General features: G+C 46.5%; 1 protein-coding gene across 2 annotated transcripts in view; it reads left to right on the top strand.

Moving 5' to 3' along the window:
* LOC137506680 (signal-transducing adaptor protein 1-like) overlaps positions 1-23,494 on the top strand; it is a 153,686-nt gene that overhangs the window by 101,857 nt on the left and 28,335 nt on the right. The window contains exons 6-7 of one of the 2 annotated variants that reach the window (XM_068233619.1): positions 7,001-7,135; positions 10,549-10,618. In XM_068233619.1, the coding sequence (XP_068089720.1) occupies positions 7,001-7,135; positions 10,549-10,618 (205 nt within the window). Of the gene's footprint in view, positions 1-7,000; positions 7,136-10,545; positions 10,619-23,494 lie in introns of both variants that reach the window. The other variant, XM_068233618.1, reaches the window with a different exon arrangement.

Consider the following 23,494-nt stretch of genomic DNA (forward strand, 5'->3'; position numbering starts at 1 on the left):
CAACCATTTACTGTGGGAAATGCACCGCGCATTGAAATGCGAGGCGAGTCCGAGGACTTTGAAACCCAAATCCCAGAGCAAGTTGGGCAGGAGGGGTTTCAATTGCAGGAGGTCGGCCGAGAAGATCTGGAAGACGACGTTGGAGTGAGCTGCGCAGAGGTTGTTCTGGGGAGCTCTACTCCACGGCGGCGGCCCACAATCACATATGACGAGTTTGAGGAGATGGAAGAGGAGGGTTTGGACAATGTGGACATCGCCGTCGTAGCAGCACAGATGAGTCTGTTGAAGAACCTACTGCTGCACGAGTTCGCCTTGTGCCACAAGGTAGGCGGCGCGAAATTTCAGGCACCACAAGCGTGGAAGTTCAAGTGAGACGCAAAAGAGGCGCAAACAGAAATCGCCAGCAAGGCAGGTGCTCCAAAGTCTGGCCTTTCTTTGAAGACTGCAGTGAGGATGGTACCATGGTGATTTGCAAGGTGTGCAAGACTCGCCTGAGCAGGGGGAAAAATATTAACAACCTCTCCACCACCAGCATGACCCGCCAAATGGTATCCAAACATCCCACTCTGTGGGCAAACGCGGCAGGACAGGGTACCAGCAACACTGCCTCCCTTGGGGTCACCAGACTCACCACCAGACCCTCCTCAGCAGCAGCAGTAGCCCAGCCATTGCGTGGTTCACAACAACATTCACAAACATCAGACGACGCTGACACTGTCACTTTCCGGAATAGTGCTCTTGAGGTCTCCCAGTCTTCATCAAACACAACAACCAACAGCCCTTCAGTGTGCAGCCCTACGGTTCAGTTGTCTGTCTCGGAGATGTTGGAGCGCAAGAGGAAATTGCCAGCAAATGACCCCCGGGCCGTGGCACTAACAGCCAGCATAGCCAAGCTTCTGGCCTGCGAAATGCTGCCATATCGAGTGGTGGAGACAAACAGCTTCAAGGGCATGATGTCAGTGGCCATCCCACGTTACGTGGTTCCCAGCCGCTACCACTTTGCGCGCTCTGCAGTGCCTGAGTTGCATGAGCACGTGGTCAGCAAAATAACCCGTAGCTTGAAGAATGCCGTTGCCTGCAAGGTTCACCTTACCACTGACACCTGGACGAGTGCGTTCGGCCAGGGTCGATACATCTCCCTTACCGCGCACTGGGTGAACCTTGTGGAGCCTGGCAGCGATTCCTCACCTGCTACGGCGCGGGTGTTGCCCACGCCGCAAACAGCTGCACCGCCCTCCCTCCCACTGGATAACAACAGCAGCACCTACCTCTCTGACTCCTTCTCCTCCAACGCATCTCAAAGCTGTACCTCATCCGGAAACGCTAACCCAGCAGCAGTAGGATCGTGGAAGCAGTGCAGCACAGCTGTTGGCATGCGTCAGCAAGCGTTGCTGAAGCTGATCTGCCTTGGGGATAAGCAGCACACAGGGGAGGAAATTTGGAGGGGAATAAAGGAACAGACCGATTTGTGGCTGGCACCGCTGGACCTGAAACCGGGCATGGCTGTGTGTGATAATGGGAGTAATCTCATTCACGCTTTAAGGTTGGCTAAGCTGACACACATCCCTTGCCTGGCGCACGTGATGAACCTAGTAGTTCAGCGGTTCCTGAGGACATACCCAAGCGTGGCCGATCTGCTGTTGAAGGTGCGACGAGTGGCCAAACATTGTAGAAATTCCAGTACTGCTTCGGGGGCACTCGCCAAGATGCAGGAGCGCTTCAATCTCCCCCACCATCGCTTGCTGTGTGATTTCCCTACGCGCTGGAATTCTACGCTGCACATGCTAGCCCGCTTTTGCGGCGCAGTACCGAGGCGCATCCGGACAGCTGCCAAGCTTCTGTGGATCCGATTGGGCCAACATGTTGGACCTCTGCCAAGTCCTCCAAAATTTTGAGCAATCCACGTTGCTTGTGAGCAGTGACAACTCTTCAGTCAGCATTACCATACCACTGCTGTGTTTACTGAAGAAGGCAATGTTGAAAATCAAGGAAACAGCTGTCATGATGCAACTGGGGGAATCTGAAGGAGAAAACGATCAGCGTGATGATACCAACATCAGGCCATCTGCCTCAGGAAACGCTGGCCCCAGCAGCTATGATGAAGAAGAGGAGGAGGAACAGCTGGAGTTGGAGCAGGAATTTCATGCCACCACTGACGAAGGCCAGAGTGGTGCACGTTGGACTTCCACAATTCAGCGCGAATGGTCAGCAGAAGCAGACCAGGAAGAAGGTGACGACTATGATGCATCACAACTATCACAACGCTCACAAGAGGATGATGAGGATTCTGGCAGGACTCTGGCACACATGGCTCAATTCATGCTAGACTGCATTGAACGCGACCCACGCATTGTGCGCATTCTGGACAACACCAATTACTGGGTTTATACCCTTCTGGATCCACGGTATAAACACAATGTTCCAAAACTGCTTGAAGAAAGAGTCAGACAGGTCAAAATGGAAGAATACCAGCAGGCCCTTGTGGAGACTTTAGAGAGGAGATTGACATCCTCCCCATCCTCTAGTCAGTTGTACGCCGACAGACTGACTTCCGCAAACCCAGGACGACCAGGAGGGCAGCAAACAACACAAGCCACAGCTAGTGCCCAAAAGGGAATGGTATCGGCAGTGTCCTTGGAGTGGGAAAATTTTCTGACACCCATGCAGCAGTCCACAGAACAGCAAGCGTGCAGATCCACCTCCAACACCGATCGCCTGGAGAAGATGGTCAAGGACTACATGTCAGATGGCGTAGCTGTGTTGAACAATCCATCTGCACCCTTCAACTATTGGGTATCGAAGCTAGACACCTGGCACGAACTGGCAATGTACGCAATAGAGGTGCTGGCTTTCCCGGCAGCCAGCGTTATGTCGGAACGCTGTTTCAGTGCTGCCGGAGGCATCGTCACAGATCGGCGTATCTGCCTCTCCACAGAAAATGCAGACCGTCTGACTCAAATTAAAATGAATCAATCCTGGATTGGAAACGACTACGCAACACTCCAGGACCCCAACCAAGTAACATGAACAATGAACATCTGTGATGGGTTAGCGTTTCCGGTCCCTGTTTATTGAACCTCTCATCTGTATTACATTTATGACTGCATGGTGACAAAATGCATTGCTATCCGCACGCTTCTTGTCCTCATGCAAGGCCTGGGTTGCGCCTCAAAGCGTGGCCTTCTCCTCCTGCACCTCCTCCTGTTCCATCACATGTGCTGCTGCTGGGTTAGCGTTGCCGGTCCCTTTTTACGGAACCTCTTATCTGTATTACATTTATGACTGCATGGCGACAAAATGCATTGCTATCCGCACGCTTCTTGTCCTCATGCAAGGCCTGGGTTGTTGTGTCTCAAAGCGTGGCCTTCTCCTCCTGCGCCGCCCTCCTCCTGTTCCATCACGTGTGCTGCTGCTGGGTTAGCGTTACCGGTCCCTTTTCCTGGAACCTCTTATCTGTATTACATTTATGACTGCATGGTGACAAAAAGCATGTTACCTGTGCAAAGAAAAATTACATTTTCCGCATTTAAAAGACATTTTTTCCTTTGAAACTTTACAATCAATTTTCTCAAAAACTATAAGCTCTTTTTCCAATATTTTTTTTCCTCTTGTACCCACTCCCAAGGTGCACATACCCTGCAAATTTGGGGTATGTAGCATGTAAGGAAGCTTTACAAATCATGAAAGTTCGGGTCCCCATTGACTTCCATTATGTTCGGAGTTTGGCGCGAACACCCGAACATGGCGGCCATGTTCGGCAAACGTTCGTGAACCCGAACATCCAGGTGTTCGCCCAACACTAGTGACTCGTGTATACCAATGAATGTTTTCTCTCTGAAAAATGATGAATGATTTTTTTTTCTGTCAGAGCAGTGAGTCCCTAATGCCTGGTACGCACCTGATAGAAGGGTTGAATCGATTTTCCGATCACTTATACAAAGTCGATTAGAAAAATGATCAGAAATCAGATTAGACCTGTCAGAAATAATAAATTCGAACCCATTTATCTGATGGCAAATTGCATGGTGTGTACCAGGCATGAAGTAGCAGAGCAGTTCATCTCCCTCTCTGCTCTTCTCTAATCACAGATCTGTTGCATTCATTTTATAGTATTTATTGTACTGATTCTTTTTTTTACTGTTTGCCAACACGGTACAAATATATATTTTTTTTAATTTTTAGTATAGGTTATTACTTTTGGTATACAAAACAGAATGTAACAATACAAACGTATACAACAGTACATTTGCAATTATAATTATAGAGAAGTTGTCTATCTCATACTACTGCAGACTACTGCTGCCTGTAAAATGAGCCAGCAAGGGGTTACGATTTAGCTTAGAAGGGGCTGCCATAAATCTCTCTAAGGAAAAAAAAAACCTTATCTTTCTGTTTAAGATTTACAATCCAGGGGGAGAGAGGAGAAGGAATGGCTCAAGTCATTAAGAGTCTGACCAGCAATACATTGTTTAGCCCAGCTTGAGTTGTAAAGTGGAAATAATTCTGTTAAAATGTTTACCTTACTGGATCAGAAATTGTCTACATTGTGATCCATGTTTCTCTCACCCCTGGCAATAAACTAAAGCTTGTATGTTCAGGAGATAGCACTGTCTCATCGCACACCACGAAGTAAGTAAAATACACGGAGCTCTGGAATTCTGACTGTGTGTGCAGCAAAGCAGGGCGGCTTCGGAGCAAGAGAAATGATTTATTTTGACATGCAGCCTCTTATCTCTCTGAGGTCCTGCCGCCCTTTTATCCTTCTGATTTTTTACCGCCCTAGGCCGTGGCCTTTGCAGGAATCCGGGCCTGTGTGTAATCTACTACTCAATCTCTTTCTCCTCTCCTGCGTCCCATTTGTCCACTGTGATCAATGGAATTCTCTGTCCTCCATTTTAAAAATAGCCATTACCCCATAACAGCTTCCTGGTCAGCACACTGTTAAACTGTAATATCACCCACTTGAGCCATAGGGAAACATGGACATTACCTTGCACATTCAGTTGTAACTGACAGCTGCTGATATATAACTGACAGCAACTGGTATATTTCAGTTCTGACAAAATATTGGTAGAACTGGAAGGGATCACTGTAAGGAAAAAAACGGTAAGCTTCTGAGAGGAACTGACGGTGAGGTAAGTATGTAATATTTAAAAGCAAAAAATTTAAAGTGAATACAAAGCCCACACACACACAAAAAAAGTCAGATACTTACCTATGGACAGGGAGGGCTCTGGATCCTATAGAGCCTTCCCTGTATGCTCTTGTACCCCTCGTTCCTGCGCTGTCTCCCCCGTTACATTGGCTGCCTCAGGCAGCTTAACAAGCACTCATGTCCCCAAGTGCTTCCGAAGACGAACTGCTCCATACAGCGCATGTGTGAGCGCACTTAATCGCGCACTCACGCAGCACGGAACCGCCCGCTTTGGAAGCACTCAGGGTACATGAGTGCTTGTGAAGCCACCTGAGGCAGACAATTAAACGGGGGAGACAGCGCTTGAACGAGGGGTACAAGAGCAGAAAGGGAAGGCTCTATAGGAACCAGAGGCTTTCCTGTCCATAGGTAAGTTACATAGTTACATAGTTATTTGGATTAAAAAAAAGACATGCGTCCATCGAGTTTAACCAGAGAACAAGTAGAACACCAGCCTGCTCCCTCACATATCCCTGTTGATCCAGAGGAAGGCGAAAAAAACCCTTACAAGGCATGGTCCAATTAGCCCCAAAAGGGAAAAAATTCCTTCCCGACTCCAGATGGCAATCAGATAAAATCCCTGGATCAACATCATTGGGCATTACCTAGTAATTGTAGCCATGGATGTCTTTCAACTCAAGGAAAGCATCTAAGCCCCCTTTAAATGCAGGTATAGAGTTTGCCATAACTACTTCCTGTGGCAATGCATTCCACATCTTAATCACTCTGACTGTAAAGAACCCTTTCCTAAATAAATGGTTAAAACGTTTTTCCTCCATGCGCAGATCATGTCCTCTAGTCCTTTGAGAAGGCCTAGGGACAAAAAGCTCATCCGCCAAGCTATTATATTGCACTCTGATGTATTTATACATGTTAATTAGATCCCCTCTTAGGCGTCTTTTCTCTAGACTAAATAAACCCAGTTTATCTAACCTTTCTTGGTAAGCGAGACCTTCCATCCCACGTATCAATTTTGTTGCTCGTCTCTGCACCTGCTCTAAAACTGCAATATCTTTCCTGTAATGTGGTGCCCAGAACTGAATTCCATATTCCAGATGTGGCCTTACTAGAGAGTTAAACAGGGGCAATATTATGCTAGCATCTCGAGTTTTTATTTCCCTTTTAATTCATCCCAAAATGTTATTAGCTTTAGCTGCAGCGGCTTATTTAACTTGTTGTCGATAAGTACTCCTAAGTCCTTCTCCAAGTTTGATGTCCCCAACTGTATCCAATTTATTTTGTATGGTGCTAGACCATTGATACGACCAAAATGCATGACTTTACATTTTTCAACATTGAACTTCATCTGCCATGTATGTGCCCATATAGCCATCCTATCCAGATCCTATTGCAATATGTCACTATCTTCCTGAGAGTTGATGATTCTGCACAATTTTGTATCATCTGCACATTGCTCACTACTGCATCTACTAGGTCATTAATAAATACATTGAAGAGCACTGGACCCAGAACAGACCCCTGTGGTACCCCACTGCGAACAGTCTCCCATTTTGAGTACGATCCATTGACCAAAACTCTTTGTTTTCTGTCCATTAGCCAGCTCCCTATCCATGCACACAGACTCCCCAGTCTTTGCATCCTCAACCAGACTTTTGTGTGGAACAGTGTCCAAGGCCTATCTGACTTTTTTGTGTGTGTCTGCTTTACATTCACTTTAACAAGAATCTGTGCAAATTATTTTTTTATACCATAATATTATTCCATTTCCATGAATACATAGACTATAGTTATCCTTGTTGGCTAGTTGAGCATGCTTTGATTTCAGTCATCTCTCGTCTTGTACAGGTGCTTTCACCAAGTATCTCGCCAAGAAGCTGCAGAAATGCTCACAAAGAATGAAAGCTGTGGGAATTTAATTCTGAGGCCTGGGGCAGACTGCAGAAACTATGCAGTAACTATTCGTGAGCCTTCTGACAACAGGTAAGAAAAAGCAGACATAATGTGGCTATTTATTTTATATAACTAATTTCATAGAGGTCTAAAGATTACCATACCTGATTCAGCCCATCTCAAGCCATTGCTGTTCCAATCCGAAAGTGTAGCGCTTCCCATAGCATCACTTCCAATGTTTGGAAGTACTCATCATCATAGACAGGGCTGGTTCTAGCTATGATGGGGCCATGGGGCAGAAGTAACTTTGGGGCTCCCCTGACACCTGGCTGCCAGGTGTGATCCAATCCCACCCCCTCCCCCCATCACCAATTTCATTAGATATCCATCATGTCCCCTAAAAATCATTTTTGGTATTTCCATTATTCATCTCCTTCTATTCCTGTACAGAGTAAACACACGGCATCCCCACTGTCATGGGTCATCATAGCTGGAGGGGAGGAGGGGCACCTTGGGGGCCACCACAGGCTCTGGGGCCCTGTAGTATTTGCCTCTATGGAAGCGTTGGCACTGGTCAGAGATACAGATCTCTGTGTAGTCATACTCCGATCCTTTCCTCATTTGTGAACAGAAAGGAAGGAGAGGTTAGATGCTAACTGTTAAGGCTCTGTTCCCACTATAACGGAAAAGGGAAATATTTTTGTCCCATCTACCACATCACAAAGCTGACAGTGAACAGCTCCTATTTTTTTTATTATGTTTTCCTCATTGCATTGATTTCCTCTTGGTAGTCCTCGCTTCGGCAGGACATATACTAAAATTGGAACGATTTCCTCTTGGTGCTTTGTTTTCCTCCAATACCACAGACAGCCTACAGAATAAAAATTAGTTTAATAGGCTCTCCCCCACAATTTTTCCAATCACACTGTAGAGACATTTTAGGTATGAGCCAATCTGAGCAGCCGTTAGTGACATGAACTGTTCAATGCACTTTGTAAAGCGTTGTATACATTATACGCATAGTAGTTATAACAGCTATTTGTCACAACAGTTTGATGCATGGTTTTGAGCTAGTTCACAGTGCTCAGTTGCGTTGCAGAATAATTCTGCATGTCAACTCACTACCCATACAAGTCTACAGGCCTGTTCACAGTATTGCATTGTAACTTATCACATTAGTCTAACTCGCTGCATGCAGGCTTTGTATTAAAGTCTATGTCCAGTCTCCTTTGCAGGTCACACATTATAATTATGTTATGCGTTATGCAACACACCACTGTGAGCCTAGCCTATATCTCTATCCCCATCCTAAGCAAGACCTCTTCACCTTCAAACTTTTATCAGGACTATAAGGTTCTTGGCCATGATGCAATAATCACCAAATGAAATGTTCCACTTTCCCGGTTTTCTTATGAAATAACCAATTGGAGGCATTTTTTAAAAATGTGTAATCAATCTGATTGGATATTAGAAGAGGAAAAGAACAAAAAGTTCTCACTATAGTTTTCTAACCTTTTCAGCACACACCAAGCAGAAAACAGTTTAAAATAAGTTATCTAACGTTAATGTGGCCCTTTTCCATTCATTTTATTATTTGTGTTCGCCAAGAAAAGGTATTTCTTACAGAAAAGGTAATTTAATTCAGAAGTAGTGAAAATGCGTGAGAAGCATTTAGTACATTCTCTCTTGTTTATCAGTGCTACATCCAATAAAAGTAAAGTACCACAATAGAAAATCTTGTAATATTTTTGATGTGAGAATTTACCATCAATGCTAATGGGTAAAAGGACAATTCAAAGAATAACATGATAAATCTAAGCTATAGAAAGAAATATGTGATACTAGTAAATGCACCTTTCCAGGAAATATCATTTAGGGCGCCCTCTGCTCTCCTTCCTTTCTTCATCGTATGTTGTTGTCACTCCAATGCCACTGTCCTGATCTTAAAGCAGTGGCGGTTCCAGCTTCAAATTTTTAAGGGAGCAAAAAGAGGGCACAACAGCTGACTGGTCATTTGGGTGGTAAAAATCGATGTTTGTATGGCGAGGCGAGCTTTAAATATTTTTTGCATACTCAAGTGATAAAATTAAGGGCCTGTTCAGACTATGCACGTTCCTAGACGTTTTCAGGGAATGTGTCTGGGTACCAAAAACGCATAGAAACGGCTCCTAATGCTTTTGAATGGGCTAGTTCACATGTATGCGTATGAGACGCATACGTTTCTCATCCGCATTGCTGCACGCAGTTCTGTGCGTCACGCATAGAAACGGACGCAATGAAAGTCTATGGACGCGTATCAACAACGCGTACTATTGCGTTTTTAGCGTCCGTTTTCCTCTGCGGTTCCCATAATTCTTTTTTTTCCCCTGGGTCACGTGTGTGTGCAAAACGCAATAGAATACGCATTAGAACGCAAGAAAAACGCATGCGTTTTTCAACTTGCGTTTCTTTGATTTTAAACGCATTCTTCATAAGGCTAACTAGTTCTGCAAAGATAAGGCTAACTAGTTCTGCAAAGATAAGACCCCACTGTAAACCTCACAAACAGAACTTATAGGCTTTTGAGCAGAGCATATTGTCCAAATGATGTTGCTATTATGGAAGGAAAGTTACCTACAGATGTACTTGGCTAGTTGGTTGACATGCTTTAATCCCTAAATCCCTAGCTAGCAGGAAGCTCACAGAAAAACATTCCCACTCACAGCCTGTACAAGCAAGGGACCGGGAAAGGGGGAGGGGGGGGGGGACACTGTGTGTATAATTACTTATCTTAGCAGACAAGCATTGCTGCAGACTGGAGCTTGTATTTTACAGACAGGAAGTTCTGAATCAGGGTAAGACCATTTATTGGCTCATTTGAAAGAAAAACAGTAAGCTTTCAGCTAGTAAGCATTCTTTATGCTGGGGATACACAATGAGGTTTTTTTTTGCAGACAGAGGGCTCGATAGATAATTTCCAACAAGTCCGATCTGATTTTGATCATTTTCTGATCGACTTTCTCATAGAAGTGAATGGAAATCAATGTTAGTACATACAATCAGAAAAAGGTAGAGAATTTTTGCAATAATAAGTATTATCCAGATACATTCATTACAAGGTATCTTGCAAGGATTGTGAGTTATTTATGGCAAATAGATAAGACGCTTGGTTTACTTAATGCCTACATAGACTCAGGCTGACATGGAGATTTTTATTTTTATAGACCCTGTCCTGTTCAGGGTACACTGCTGGAGCCTGGAACCAGTTAGCTGTATGTTACTAAGCGGGGGAGGCTCTTAGAGGGCAAAGTGATTTCCAGAAAAGCCAATGCCCTAGCGTGCCCCTGTGTAGTGCCGCCACTGTCAAATGTATTGATTACCCTTAACAATATATTATTTCTTGTGAATACAATCCATTTATTAACATAACTACTGAAAATGTAGATGCAGCACTTATTTCAAAATCCACACAATGCTCAAATGTCAACTGATATTCACTTTATGCTTTTATGTTTTTTCAGCAGCAGGAATCAAATAAAACATTATAGGATTGCCAAGACAGACCATGGCTATACTATTGAACTGGACAAACCTGTAAGTTTTGGTGTTTATACATTTGCATAAGAAGCCTCAAGACATCTGTCACAAACCCAAGAGGTTATAAGTAAAAATATACATAGGAACACAAAACAGATACTTTTTATTGATGTTTAAAACATAATGGCCAAAGGTATCACTCACCAGAATGTGTCCAACAATCTTCTGCACATCTCGACAATTTACACAGCTGAGATTAAGGCATACATTAAATAATGAACACAGTACTGTGCCTACATCTCCCAGTCCCTAACCTCAAACTCTTCTAACTCCACTCCCATGACCTTTCATGAAACCTCTTGACCCTCACCTACTCTCCTAGGGCCGGCGCTACCATTAAGGCAAAGGAGGCAGCTGCCCCAGGGCCCCAGAGCTTGTAGGGGCCCCCAGTAGCTACAAGAGGAAAACATTTTTTTCGAATCGGCCTTATAGTTTTTGAGAAAATCGATTTTAAAGTTTCAAAGGAAAAAAATACACATTTAAAAACCTACCGACTTTAATGGTTAATAGCAAATCCACCTTAAATGCTAGAAACTCTAAATTTGCAGGATATGTTAAGGAGATCATTAGGAATAAGAGGACAAAACAATTTTTCAAAAAGACCTTATAGTTTTTGAGAAAATCGATTTTAAAGTTTCGAAGGAAAAAAGTATACTTTTAAATGCGGTAAATGTCACTTTTAGTAGCAAACCTAACGGTAGTGTAATTTTACATGCTTCAAACGAAAGCGCAATAAATTTCCTGACGGGGTTTCCAGGGGGTCTATGCGCAGCCGCAGCGCTTTGGCCAGGAATCGCTATACAGCCGCAATATGGCTGTATGAAGATCCCTGGCATTTTTTCCTATTTTCCCAATTTTTATTTTTTTTATGTTTAGAGTGTGGGAATTTAAACAAAAAAAAAATTATGTGGGGTCCCCCCTCCTGAAACTTTTTAACCCCTTGTTCCCCATGCAGGCTGGGATAGCCAGAATGTGGAGCTCCGACCGATTGGGACTTCACACCCTGACTATACCAGCTGCAAAAAAGGTCCCCTAATGCCGATTTTTGTTCCGGGGTATATGTTGGGGGGGCCCCCAGGTTTATTTTGCCCTGGGGCCCCATTGTTGCTTAAACCGGCCCTGCTAGCCATTATTGTAAAGGGATGGTAGAAAGCGCCCAAAAAAAGAAACGTGTAATATAATGTATAACATATAGTACATACAGACTGTAAAAAGAATAGGTAGAAAAAAAAAAGGAGATCCTGCCTTAAATAAGTGATTCTCACATGTAGGGTTTGTCAAAAATAACATTTTAATGTGCACTTGCACAACAATGCATTTCATGGCATAAGGTAAGGTTGAGTGTTTAACTACGGAGGTAATTTTCAAACAATTTTTATTTAGCACAAAGACAATGTATTTTACAACTTTTAGCCACTTCTTCAGATCGGCCCTGCTAGCCATTATTGTAAAGGGATGGTAGAAAGCGCCCAAAAAAAGAAACGTGTAATATAATGTATAACATATAGTACATACAGACTGTAAAAAGAATAGGTAGAAAAAAAAAAGGAGATCCTGCCTTAAATAAGTGATTCTCACATGTAGGGTTTGTCAAAAATAACATTTTAATGTGCACTTGCACAACAATGCATTTCATGGCATAAGGTAAGGTTGAGTGTTTAACTACGGAGGTAATTTTCAAACAATTTTTATTTAGCACAAAGACAATGTATTTTACAACTTTTAGCCACTTCTTCAGATCGGTAATGTGCCTTCAAGATCTATAGACAACATTGAAGACTCAAGACTGCTAGCTGTATCATTAGCTGTGCAGTCTGGGGCACCTTGTAACGATCTGTGAATTTCAGTGTCACACCCAGAGCCTTGATTATTGGTGATCCGCAGAATCACCAATGATGCAAGGATTGACCCGATTATATAGCAATCTGCGGAATTGCTAATAATGCGGGCAGATCAAAAAAGGGAGTAGACACACGAACAGAGCAAAAAATACAATGCAGAATAATACACAGGTTTGTGGAAATGTCCACCACTCGGTTATTCCTCAGAGGTGTGGTTACCTCTGAATGGGAACCCCGTGTGTGAGATCCTCCAAGGGAAGCAGTGGAAGGATCTCGGCCTCTGGCAGTAACGGTCTGCTAGGGCGGGCGTCTCAGAGAAGCAAGCCTAAGATAGAAACCCTACAGTGGGAGACGTTCCACTGAAGGGAGAAAGGTCAGACAAATAGAGGTTTGGCAACAGATCAGGCGGCAACAGTACAGAAACGTGAGACGAGAGAATAGTCAGAAACCAAGCCAATAGTCGATAACGGTACGGGCTGGCAAAGTACAGAATCAGAAAGCAGAAGGATGGTCAAGACAGGCACAGAGTCATACACAAGAAATCAATACAGTTCAATATGCGTATATACTGGCGATAAACCAGTATATAACGCAATATCAAATACAAGACTGGCTAAGTGCAACAAGAGCCGGGGTCCTGCCGGATTTTCACACAGGAACTGACTAGGTCTGAGTGCTGACGCAGGGTATCGCAAACACAGACGAAGTGTGACTGAAAAGCACTTCCTTATATACTGCCTGGGAGAGAAGTCTCCACCCCAAGCAGCAACCAATCAGGGTAGGCAAAAAACGTCAGCTGTCCTCCAGGTCAGCTGACCCACTTTCTAGGGGTATAAAGGCAAGCCTGGCGCGCGCACGCACCCCCTAGAGGCAAGATGGCAGAGCCCCGATGTGCAGCACGCCGGTGAGTTTGGCACGGTGCGCTTGGAGGATTTTGCACGGCGGATGCGGACAAATTTCCGCATTCCATATTGGAAAGTCCGCATGCCGGAACGGATGCGACCATATTTCCACAATCCGTCCGGCGTCGCAGATTTTTCGTTACAGTACCCCTCCCTCTAGGCGTGGACTCCGGACACGTCCCACCTGGCCTGTCAGGATGAAGCTCATGGAACCGTTTCCTAAAGTTATCTGCATGTAAATCACCTGCTTTGACCCAGGATCTTTCCTCTAGACCGTACCCTCTCCAATGCACCAAATACTGCACTGAACCCTGAACTCTCCTGGAATCCAAAATCTCCTCGACCTCCCACTCAGTCTCACCATCAACCATGACAGGGTGAGGAGGGGGGAAATCCACCTGAACAGCCGGCTTCAAGAGCGACACATAAAAGGCTTTCCCCACCTTTAGAGAATGTGGTAAACTGACTCTGTAAGTAACGCGATTAACCCTTTCGGAAATTGGATATGGTCCAATATACCTGGGCCCCAGTTTCGCGGACGGCTGTCTCAGAGCTATATGACGAGTTGATACCCAAACCTTGTCTCCTGGTTTAAACTCCCACTCCGCAGACCGTCTGTTATCTGCCTGCCTCTTCTGTATGCAAAAAGCCTGTTTTAAATTTTCTCCTAAATTAGCCCAAATCCTCTTAAAAGATTCCTGCCACTCCTCCAGAACAGGGAACGGAGAGGCCGTCACTGGTAAGGGAGAAAATTTGGGGAACTTCCCATTGACTATTTGAAAAGGCGCATAACCAGAGGACTAATTCCTGAGATTGTTATGTGCGAACTCTGCAAATGGTAGAAACTCCGCCCACTGGTGTTGGGGGTCCGGCACATAACATCTCAGGAACTGTTCTAAGGACTGATTGATCCTTTCCGTCTGACCGTTGGTCTGCGGATGGTAACCTGATGAAAAAGACAACGACATACCCATCCCCTTACAGAAGGCCCGCCAGAATCTTGAAACAAATTGGACCCCTCTGTCCGAGACAACAATTTCCGGAATGCCGTGTAATTTAAAGATATTTTGAATAAAAAAATCTGCTAATTTTTGAGCAGCAGGAAAACCACTCAAAGACACAAAGTGGGCCATCTTACTGAATCTGTCTGTGACTACCCATATGACCGTCTTTCAATTGGAAACCGGAAGTTCTCCCACAAAGACCATGGAAATGTGCGTCCATGGCTCCTGAGGAGAGGGGAGAGACTGTAAAGTTCCGACTGGAGCTAATCGGGAGGGTTTGCTCCTGGCACAGACAGAACAGGTTTTAACAAATTCCCTGCAATCTGGTTGTAATGATGGCCACCAGACAGATCTACACAACAATTCTTGGGTTCTGGAAATGCCAGGATGTCCAGCATTCTTGTGTCCATGAAACAGAACTTTGGGACGTAAGAGACAAGGGACATAAAGAACCCCTTCTGGTTTCCCTTTGGTGACTTCTACTTGAAAAGGACTTAGGAGGCTAGCGAGATCTTCAACTATTTCAGTGGCTGCCAGGATGATCTCTTTTGACAGAATACTCTCTGGGGAAGGAGATGGAGCAGTTTCAGGTTCAAAACAACGAGAAAGGACGTCTGCTTTAACGTTCTTACTCCCTGGTGTAAATGTAATTATGAAATTAAAATGGGAGAAAAAGAGAGCCCATCTGGCCTGTCTGGGGGTGAGTCGTTTTGCTTTTTCAATGTACTGTAAATTTTTATGATCCGTGTACACAGTTATTACATGCTCTGCCCCCGCCAACCAGTGGTGCCACTCCTCGAAAGCTAGCTTGATGGCCAATAATTCCCTGTTTCCAACATCATAATTTCGCTGGGCAGGGGAGAACTTTGTAGAAAAAAAGCACAGGGATGAAGCTTGCCTTGAAGTCCCGAACGTTGAGACAATACTGCTCCGACTCCAACTTCCGAGGCATCCACCTCCACTATAAGTGGATAAGCAACGTCTACATGGCATAATATAGGAGCAGAACAGAATGCCTCTTTCAGAGAGGAAAATGCCGCACATGCTTCTTCTGACCAATGAGTGGTATCAGCCCCTTTTTTTGTTAAATTAGTAAGCGGTGTCACCACCGAAGAGAAACCCTTGATAAACTTCCTATAATAATTTGCGAATCCCAAGAACCTCTGTAGTGCCTTAAGCCCAGATGGTTGTGGCCAATCCCTCACAGCAGAGACCTTCTTGGGATCCATGGACAACCCTGACTTGGAGATAATGTATCCAAGAAAGGCAATCTCCTTTACCTCGAACACACATTTTTCTAGTTTTGCAAACAATTGATTCTCCCTGAGTTTTCGTAACACATAGGCCTGGTGCACACCAAAAACCGCTAGCAGATCCGCAAAATGCTAGCAGATTTTGAAACGCTTTTTCTTCTTTTTCTGTAGCGTTTCAGCTAGCGTTTTGTGGTTTTGTGAAGCGGTTTTGGTGTAGTAGATTTCATATATTGTTACAGTAAAGCTTTTACTGAACAGCTTCTGTAACAAAAACGCTGGCAAAACCGCTCTGAACAGGCGTTTTTCAGAGCGGTTTGCGTTTTTCCTATACTTAACATTGAGGAAAAAACGCATCCGCAATCAAAAATCTGCAGCAGCCCGGGAGTATCCGTTTCTGCAAAACGCCTCCCGCTCTGGTGTGCACCAGCTCATTGAAATACATTACCCAAGCGGATCCGCACTCGCAAGCGGATCGCAAAAGGCAGCCGAACCGCTCTGGTGTGCACTAGGCCATACTTCACATGTTGGCGGTGTTCAGTGAGATTTTTAGAAAATATCAAAATATCATCTAAGTAGACGATTACAAAGTGACCCAGTACCTCTCTGAAAATCTCATTAACAAACTCCTGAAAAACTGCAGGTACGTTACACAACCCAAAAGGCATCACCAAGTACTCATAATGCACCTTGGGAGTGTTGAACGCCATCTTCCACTCGTCTTCTTCCCTAATACGGATCAAATTGTAGGCCCCCCTCAGATCTAACTTAGTGAATACAGAAGCCTCGGAAACTTGTGTGAACAGATCATTGATCAGTGGTAGTGGATAACGATTCTTAATCGTGATCTTATTCAGACCCCTGTAGTCAATACAGGGGCGCAAACCTCCGTCTTTTTTCTGCACAAAAAAGAACCCGGCCCCTGCAGGAGACCTCGAAGGGCGGGTGAAACCCTTCTGTAAAATTTCTTGAATGTAATCATCCATGGCCAATTTTTCCGGGGGAGAGAGATTATATAAGTGGCCCCTAGGAGGCATGGTTCCTTGTTTCAAATCTATTGGGCAGTCAAAGGGTCTATGAGGACAAAAAACATCAGAATATTCCTGATATTGAGGAGGTACTCCCTCCACATGAACCTTAGTAGAACATAAAGTTATACTCTGTAGACAATGTTGTGAACAATAAGGAGACCAAGTAGTCAACTGCCCATCCCTCCAATCAAACTGAGGAGAATGTAAGCGTAGCCAGGGTAAACCCAATTTCACCGTAGAGGTAGACATTTTTAACCACTTGCCGACCGCGCACTCATACCGCGCGTCGGCAAAGTGGCAGCTGCAGGACCAGCGACGCAGTATTGCGTCGCCAGCTGCAGGCTGATTAATCAGGAAGCAGCCGCTCGCGCGAGCGGCTGCTTCCTGTCAATTCGCGGCGGGGGGCTCCGTGAATAGGCTGCGGGCTGCCGATGGCGGCTCGCAGGCTAAATGTAAACACAAGCGGAAATAATCCGCTTTGTTTACATTGTACGGCGCTGCTGCGTAGCAGCGCCGTAAGGCAGATCGGCGATCCCCGGCCAATCAGCGGCCGGGGATCGCCGCCATGTGACAGGGGACGTCCTGTCACTGGCTGCACAGGACGAATAGCGTCCTGTGCAGCCCTGATCTCCGGGGGGGAGCAGGTAGGAGAGGGAAGGGGGAATTTCGCCGCGGAGGGGGGCTTTGAGGTGCCCCCCCCGCCAGCCACATGCAGGCAGGAGAGATCGGACCCCCCCAGCACATCATCCCCCTAGTGGGGAAAAAAGGGGGGTGATCTGATCTCTCTGCCTGCTACATGATCTGTGCTGGGGGCTGCAGAGCCCACCCAGCACAGATCACTCAACACAGCGCTGCCTAGCGTTCTGGACGAGCTGAGGTCGTCCAAAGAAAACTTGCTGGAAATGTTCTGGACGAGCTCAGCTCGTCCTGCACTTTCCCCTCTCACGCTGTGATCAGCAGCGCTGCAGCAGCCTCTGAAAGCTGCTGCATGCTTCTCCCTAGGGAGAGAATGTGCTAGGGCGAGCGGGGGGTTCCCCCTTCTGTGCGGGGTATTTTGGGATGGGGGATCCCCCTCTGCGGGTGGGGGGATCCCCCTTCTGTGCGGGGTATTTTGGGATGGGGGATCCCCCTCTGCGGGTGGGGGGATCCCCCTTCTGTGTGGGGTATTTTGGGATGGGGGATCCCCCTCTGCGGGTGGGGGGATCCCCCTTCTGTGCGGCGTGCGGGTGGCCTCTACCCCCCTCCCCCCATCCTCGCTTCCCCCCCCCCCTTCCCTGTCTAAGCCCTGGCTTTGAGCAAATAGAACTACTCACCCAGGGGCCCTCTCCAGCGCAGCACTTCTTCCTCCATCGCAAAGTCCCGTCTGTTTACAGTTACATTACGAGACTTGGTGACGTCACCAAGTCTCGTAATGTAACTGTAAACAGATGGGACTTTGCGATGGAGGAAGAAGTGCTGCGCTGGAGAGGGCCCCTGGGTGAGTAGTTCTATTTGCTCAAAGCCAGGGCTTAGACAGGGAAGGGGGGGGGGAAGCGAGGATGGGGGGAGGGGGGTAGAGGCCACCCGCACGCCGCACAGAAGGGGGATCCCCCACCCGCAGAGGGGGATCCCCCATCCCAAAATACCCCACACAGAAGGGGGATCCCCCCACCCGCAGAGGGGGATCCCCCATCCCAAAATACCCCGCACAGAAGGGGGATCCCCCCACCCGCAGAGGGGGATCCCTCAGCCCAAATTACCCCGCACAGAAGGGGGATCCCCCCCACCCGCAGAGGGGGATCCCCCATCCCAAAATACCCCGCACAGAAGGGGGATCCCCCCACCCACAGAGGGGGATCCCCCAGCCCAAATTACCCCGCACAGAAGGGGGATCCCCCCACCCGCAGAGGGGGATCCCTCAGCCCAAATTACCCCGCACAGAAGGGGGATCCCCCCACCCGCAGAGGGGGATCCCTCAGCCCAAATTACCCCGCACAGAAGGGGGATCCCCCCACCCGCAGAGGGGGATCCCTCAGCCCAAATTACCCCGCACAGAAGGGGGATCCCCCCACCCGCAGAGGGGGATCCCCCAGCCCAAAAGTGAGGATCGAGGGGGGGAGATCGGAAGGGAGGGGACATCTGGCACCCTATACTCCTGGCTACACCTGGCACCCTATATACCTGGCTCCCCTATATACCTGGCTACACCTGGCACCCTATAACTGGCTACACCTACCTCCCTATAACTGGCTAAACCTGGCACCCTATATACCTGGCTCCCCTATATACCTGGCTACACCTGGCACCCTATAACTGGCTACACCTACCTCCCTATAACTGGCTAAACCTGGCACAGTATATACCTGGCTACACACTTGGCTACCCATAACTGGCTACACTCCTGGCTACCCTGACATCTGGCTACATTCCTGACTATCCTGACATCTGGCTACCCTGACATCTGGCTACACTCCTGACTACCCTGACATCTGGCTACCCTGACATCTGGCTACCCTGACATCTGGCTACACTCCTGACTACCCTGACATCTGGCTACCCTGACATCTGGCTACCCTGACACCTGGCTACATGTGGCTCCCTATACACCTGCCTTCACATCTGGGTCTTATACTCAGCATTGGCGTGCTGATCCCTCGTCACGTACCTCTGATAGCTTCCCCAGTGCCGTCCTCCATGTCCTTGTACGGATTTTGCTTCTCCCTCAGTGATGACATGTCCCCCGCCGATCGGCGTTGATGACACCAGGGTCACACAGCGTCAACATCTCACTGCAAACATTTTTTTTTAAGTTGAATTCAATACAATAACCTGTATTGAATTCAATATTTTTAAAAAATTGATTGGAAAAAAAAAAGGTTGAAAATTATTGGAAATTAATTGAACCACTTTTTGCACGGAAATCCTGGGGAATCAGAACGCCAGGGAGGTTAAGGGGGGGTAAAGGGTGGGTCCTCAAGTGGTTAAAACAAAGAACTGTATGGCCTCCTTGTGCAGAGCTCCCACTCTAAGCGAGAGAGGAGGTGTCTGGCACAGTGGGGACTTTCCTTGCAAAGGAGAATCATCAATCGCTGTAACGTACAAATGTCGTTCTACAGGAAGTACAGGAATATTTAAACTTAAAGAGAACCTAAAGTCACCCAAAAAAATGAGATGAACTCACCTGGGGCTTCCCTCAGCCCCCTGCAGACGATCGGTGCCCTCGTAGCCCCGCTACGATGGCCCAGGACCCGCCGGCGAACACTTCCGGTTTGGCCGTCACCGGCCGACAGGCATGGGAACGCGAGTGATTGTTCGCGTTCCCAGCCTGTATATCGCCCCCTATGCTGCTATTGCGGCCAGGTGAGTTCATCTCATTTTTTTTGGGTGACTTTAGGTTCACTTTAAAGCAAAACTCAGATCTAAAAAGTTGGCAGTCGACCCAGAGTCCACAAATGCTGTGGTAGGAAAGTCTCGCCCTTCCCAATTTATGGAGCAGGGCAATAAAATGTTTTCTTGTTTAGGAGGTGAAACTAGTCCGCTTAGGGTGGTACCCCCAACCACACCTAAGCTGAATAGTTTCCCGACTTCCTGCCACAGTTTTGCACAATGTGACCCCTTTCTCCACAGTACATGCAGAGACCCTCTCTGCGCCCTCTGGTTCTCTCAGCCTCTTTGAGGCGCCCGTGACCTAGCTGCATAGGCTCCTCAATCTCAACTGCTGCCGAGCTACTAACACCTGAAGTCCTAGGATACAGAGGGTACCTACCCTTCTTATTGTACCTAAGGCGTCTATCTATTCTGATAGATAACGTTATAGCCTTATCAAGATCTTTAGGTTCTGGATGGCTAACCATCACGTCGGTTACCGCTTCTGACAGCCCATCTAGGTATCTATCAAGAAGTGCATATCGCTCCCATCTAGAGGATACAGCCCACTTTCTGAATTCTGATGCATAATCTTCTGCTTTACTGCGTCCCTGTCTAAGGTTTTTAAGTTTATGTTCGGCCGCGACGGCACTATCAGGATCATCGTAGATGACCGCCATGGCCTTAAAAGACTCTTGTACAGACGAAAGGGCTGGATGCTCATCAGGTAAACCGTAAGCCCAAGTTTGGGAATCAGCGTGCAACAGAGTTTTAACAAGAGTGACCTTCTGAGCCTCAGTTCCCGAGGACACAGGTTTCATCTCAAAATACGACAGAACTCGGTGGCGGAAATTCTGAAAATATGACCTACAGCCTGAAAATTTTTCATGGATTTTCATTTTAGGCTCACTAGGGGCCGGGGGAGGTAGGACGTTAAGTGGTGGTTGCAGCCTCTGAACAGTCTCAGTCAACAGGGTAATCTGAGCCTGCTGTGTAGCCGGCAAAAGAAAATAATTGGGATGCGCTGAAGCCTATAATTTACTGACCCCACACAGGGGGAGCCACCCACTGTCCAAAATGACCGAACAGAAAAAACAACCTACAGTGGGTGTCTTCAAAAACAGTATCAAAATTTATTTAGAACATCATTACACCTTCATAACATTACCCTTATCCCCCCTTAAAAACACGGCCGTGTTTACCAAACGTCAGCTGACTCCACACATTCAACTTCTGCACAACTAGGCAACCTCAATTGCTAGCATACTATTCCCTATGGCAAGGGTTAAGGTAGCTCTCTTATTTCTCAAACAATTATGTGCGCTATATTGTCACTTGATTGCAACAACCCAAACTGATGTATATCGTGCAGCGGGTACACTGGAGGCGTGGTTTATAAAGCTTCAATGTAACGTGAAATCAACAATTCCTTCAGTTGTATGCACGGACAGTGCTCCAAACAATGTCACAACCTCAGATTACAGATTGAAAAGTATTCTGGCAATCTCATCACCACTTAATAACTTCCTTCATGCCCATAAAAAGGTCACATGCACGGAATTCCATATAATGCCTTTATCTTGGAGTTTGAGCTTTGACACAGCTTCTGCACGTGGAGTCACACTACCACAACTCCCATCACAGGCTTGATTAGACAGTCACAGTTAAGCTTGCCATGCAAAAGCGGACATACAGCTGCGGACAAATAGCACTGCCCTGCGGGCTCTCACCACCGCTGGTTGCCGTGTCACTAGCCTCCTTGTTGCCCTGTATCCAGTCCCAGACTCCGCTGCTACGTATCACCATCAGATGAGGCATATAGTTGTAGAGACTCCAGGCGTTGCGTATAGCGTGCTCAGCTTGTTAGTGTTCCGGTCAGCTGATCGTGACGGCCGTGTCACGTGACATGTTTCGCTCGGCGCTACTCCAAGCTTTCTCAAACGTAATTGGGATTGGCTGCAGCCTCTTTTATTAGCTGGTCACGTGTTTTGTGATTATCCAGTTAAAATTCAGATCACTTTTACCTAGCAACAAATGATGAAATTCTAGACCTATCACCACCTCACTCTCCATACCCAGAGGCTTAACTCCTTAGGCTCCAACTGCCTCATAGTACTGTATTGGGATGACATATACCGATCATTCTTTCAACACTAGCTTATCAGCGTACCCATTGGCAGGAAGATCACCCTAGTATAGATGAATTATATTTTCAAATTAAAAAGCACACTGGAATACACCGTGGCCGGGCGTGGATGCACACGGTGGGATCCCGACATATTGTCGCTCAGGGGTCACACACGCGTGCAAACCACCCCAATCACAGCACCCCAGGTATGGACAGCACACACATCATTCAGGTCCTGTCGTCTTCTACACAGTGCTCAGGGACCCACCACAGCGTAGGGGCTGCTCAGCTCACTATTTCACACCGCAGCACCCCCCACTCCACAGCGGCCTCCCCAATGCACTCCCCCTCATCTTGGCAGAAAGGGGACCAAAGACATGTCAGTATTCAGACCTCTAGGTACAAGTGTATGCAATCTAAATATCCATCTGATCTCCATCTGCTTTAACAATCTCTCATGGTCACCACCTCTAGGAGACAAGTTCATCTTGTAAAACCCCTTAAATTTGATTTTTTCAGGATCACTCTCATGAAACTTCAGAAAATGTTCACCCAAGGGCGAACCAACTGTAGCATTTTTCACATTGCTGACATGCTCCTGTATACGAGATTTCAAGATTCGTGTAGTTTCTCCAATGTATTTAAGTCCACATGGACATATAATCATGTACAGCACAAATTTGCTGTTACAGTTTATAAATGACCGTATGCCAAACTCATGTCTTGAGTCGGCATCAGAAAAAGTATCTCCTCTCTCGGCTAGATGGCACACACTGCAGTCTGAACATGGATACATCCCATTGGGACGTCGGGACTCACCCAACCACATAGTTGTGGGTGGTGCCACTTTGGGCTGATAGTCAGAACGTACCAGCAGGTCACGCAAATTTGGGGCCCTTTTAGCTGTCATCTTGGGATAATCTCCCACCAGGCGAGCTATTTTTGGGTCCAGCTGCAGCAAGTGCCAATGCCGAGCTAGGATACCTCTCAATTGGTTCCAATGTGTACCATATCTCGTAATCAAACGAATCGAGTCATCTTTAGATTTGGACACATTTTTTTCTTTCCTTTTTATCAAGGTTTCTCTTGATGTAGACTCTGCTCTCAACTTAGCCTCCTGTAACACCTGTTCATCATATCCTCTTTGGCGGAATCTTTCAGTCATTGCTTTAGCCTCACCAGCAAAATCACTGTCCCTTGTACAATTCCTGCGTATACGCAGGAACTGACCAACCGGAATACCCTTAATTTGGGTTTGAGGGTGAAAACTTGAGGCGTGCAATAACATATTACCTGCTGTCGGTTTCCTATACGTACAGGTAGAAATGCCCATATCATCTTTTCTGATCATAAGATCCAGGAAACTGATTTC

Source organism: Hyperolius riggenbachi, chromosome 1 (assembly GCF_040937935.1).
Source record: "Hyperolius riggenbachi isolate aHypRig1 chromosome 1, aHypRig1.pri, whole genome shotgun sequence".
Classification (NCBI taxonomy): domain Eukaryota; kingdom Metazoa; phylum Chordata; class Amphibia; order Anura; family Hyperoliidae; genus Hyperolius; species Hyperolius riggenbachi.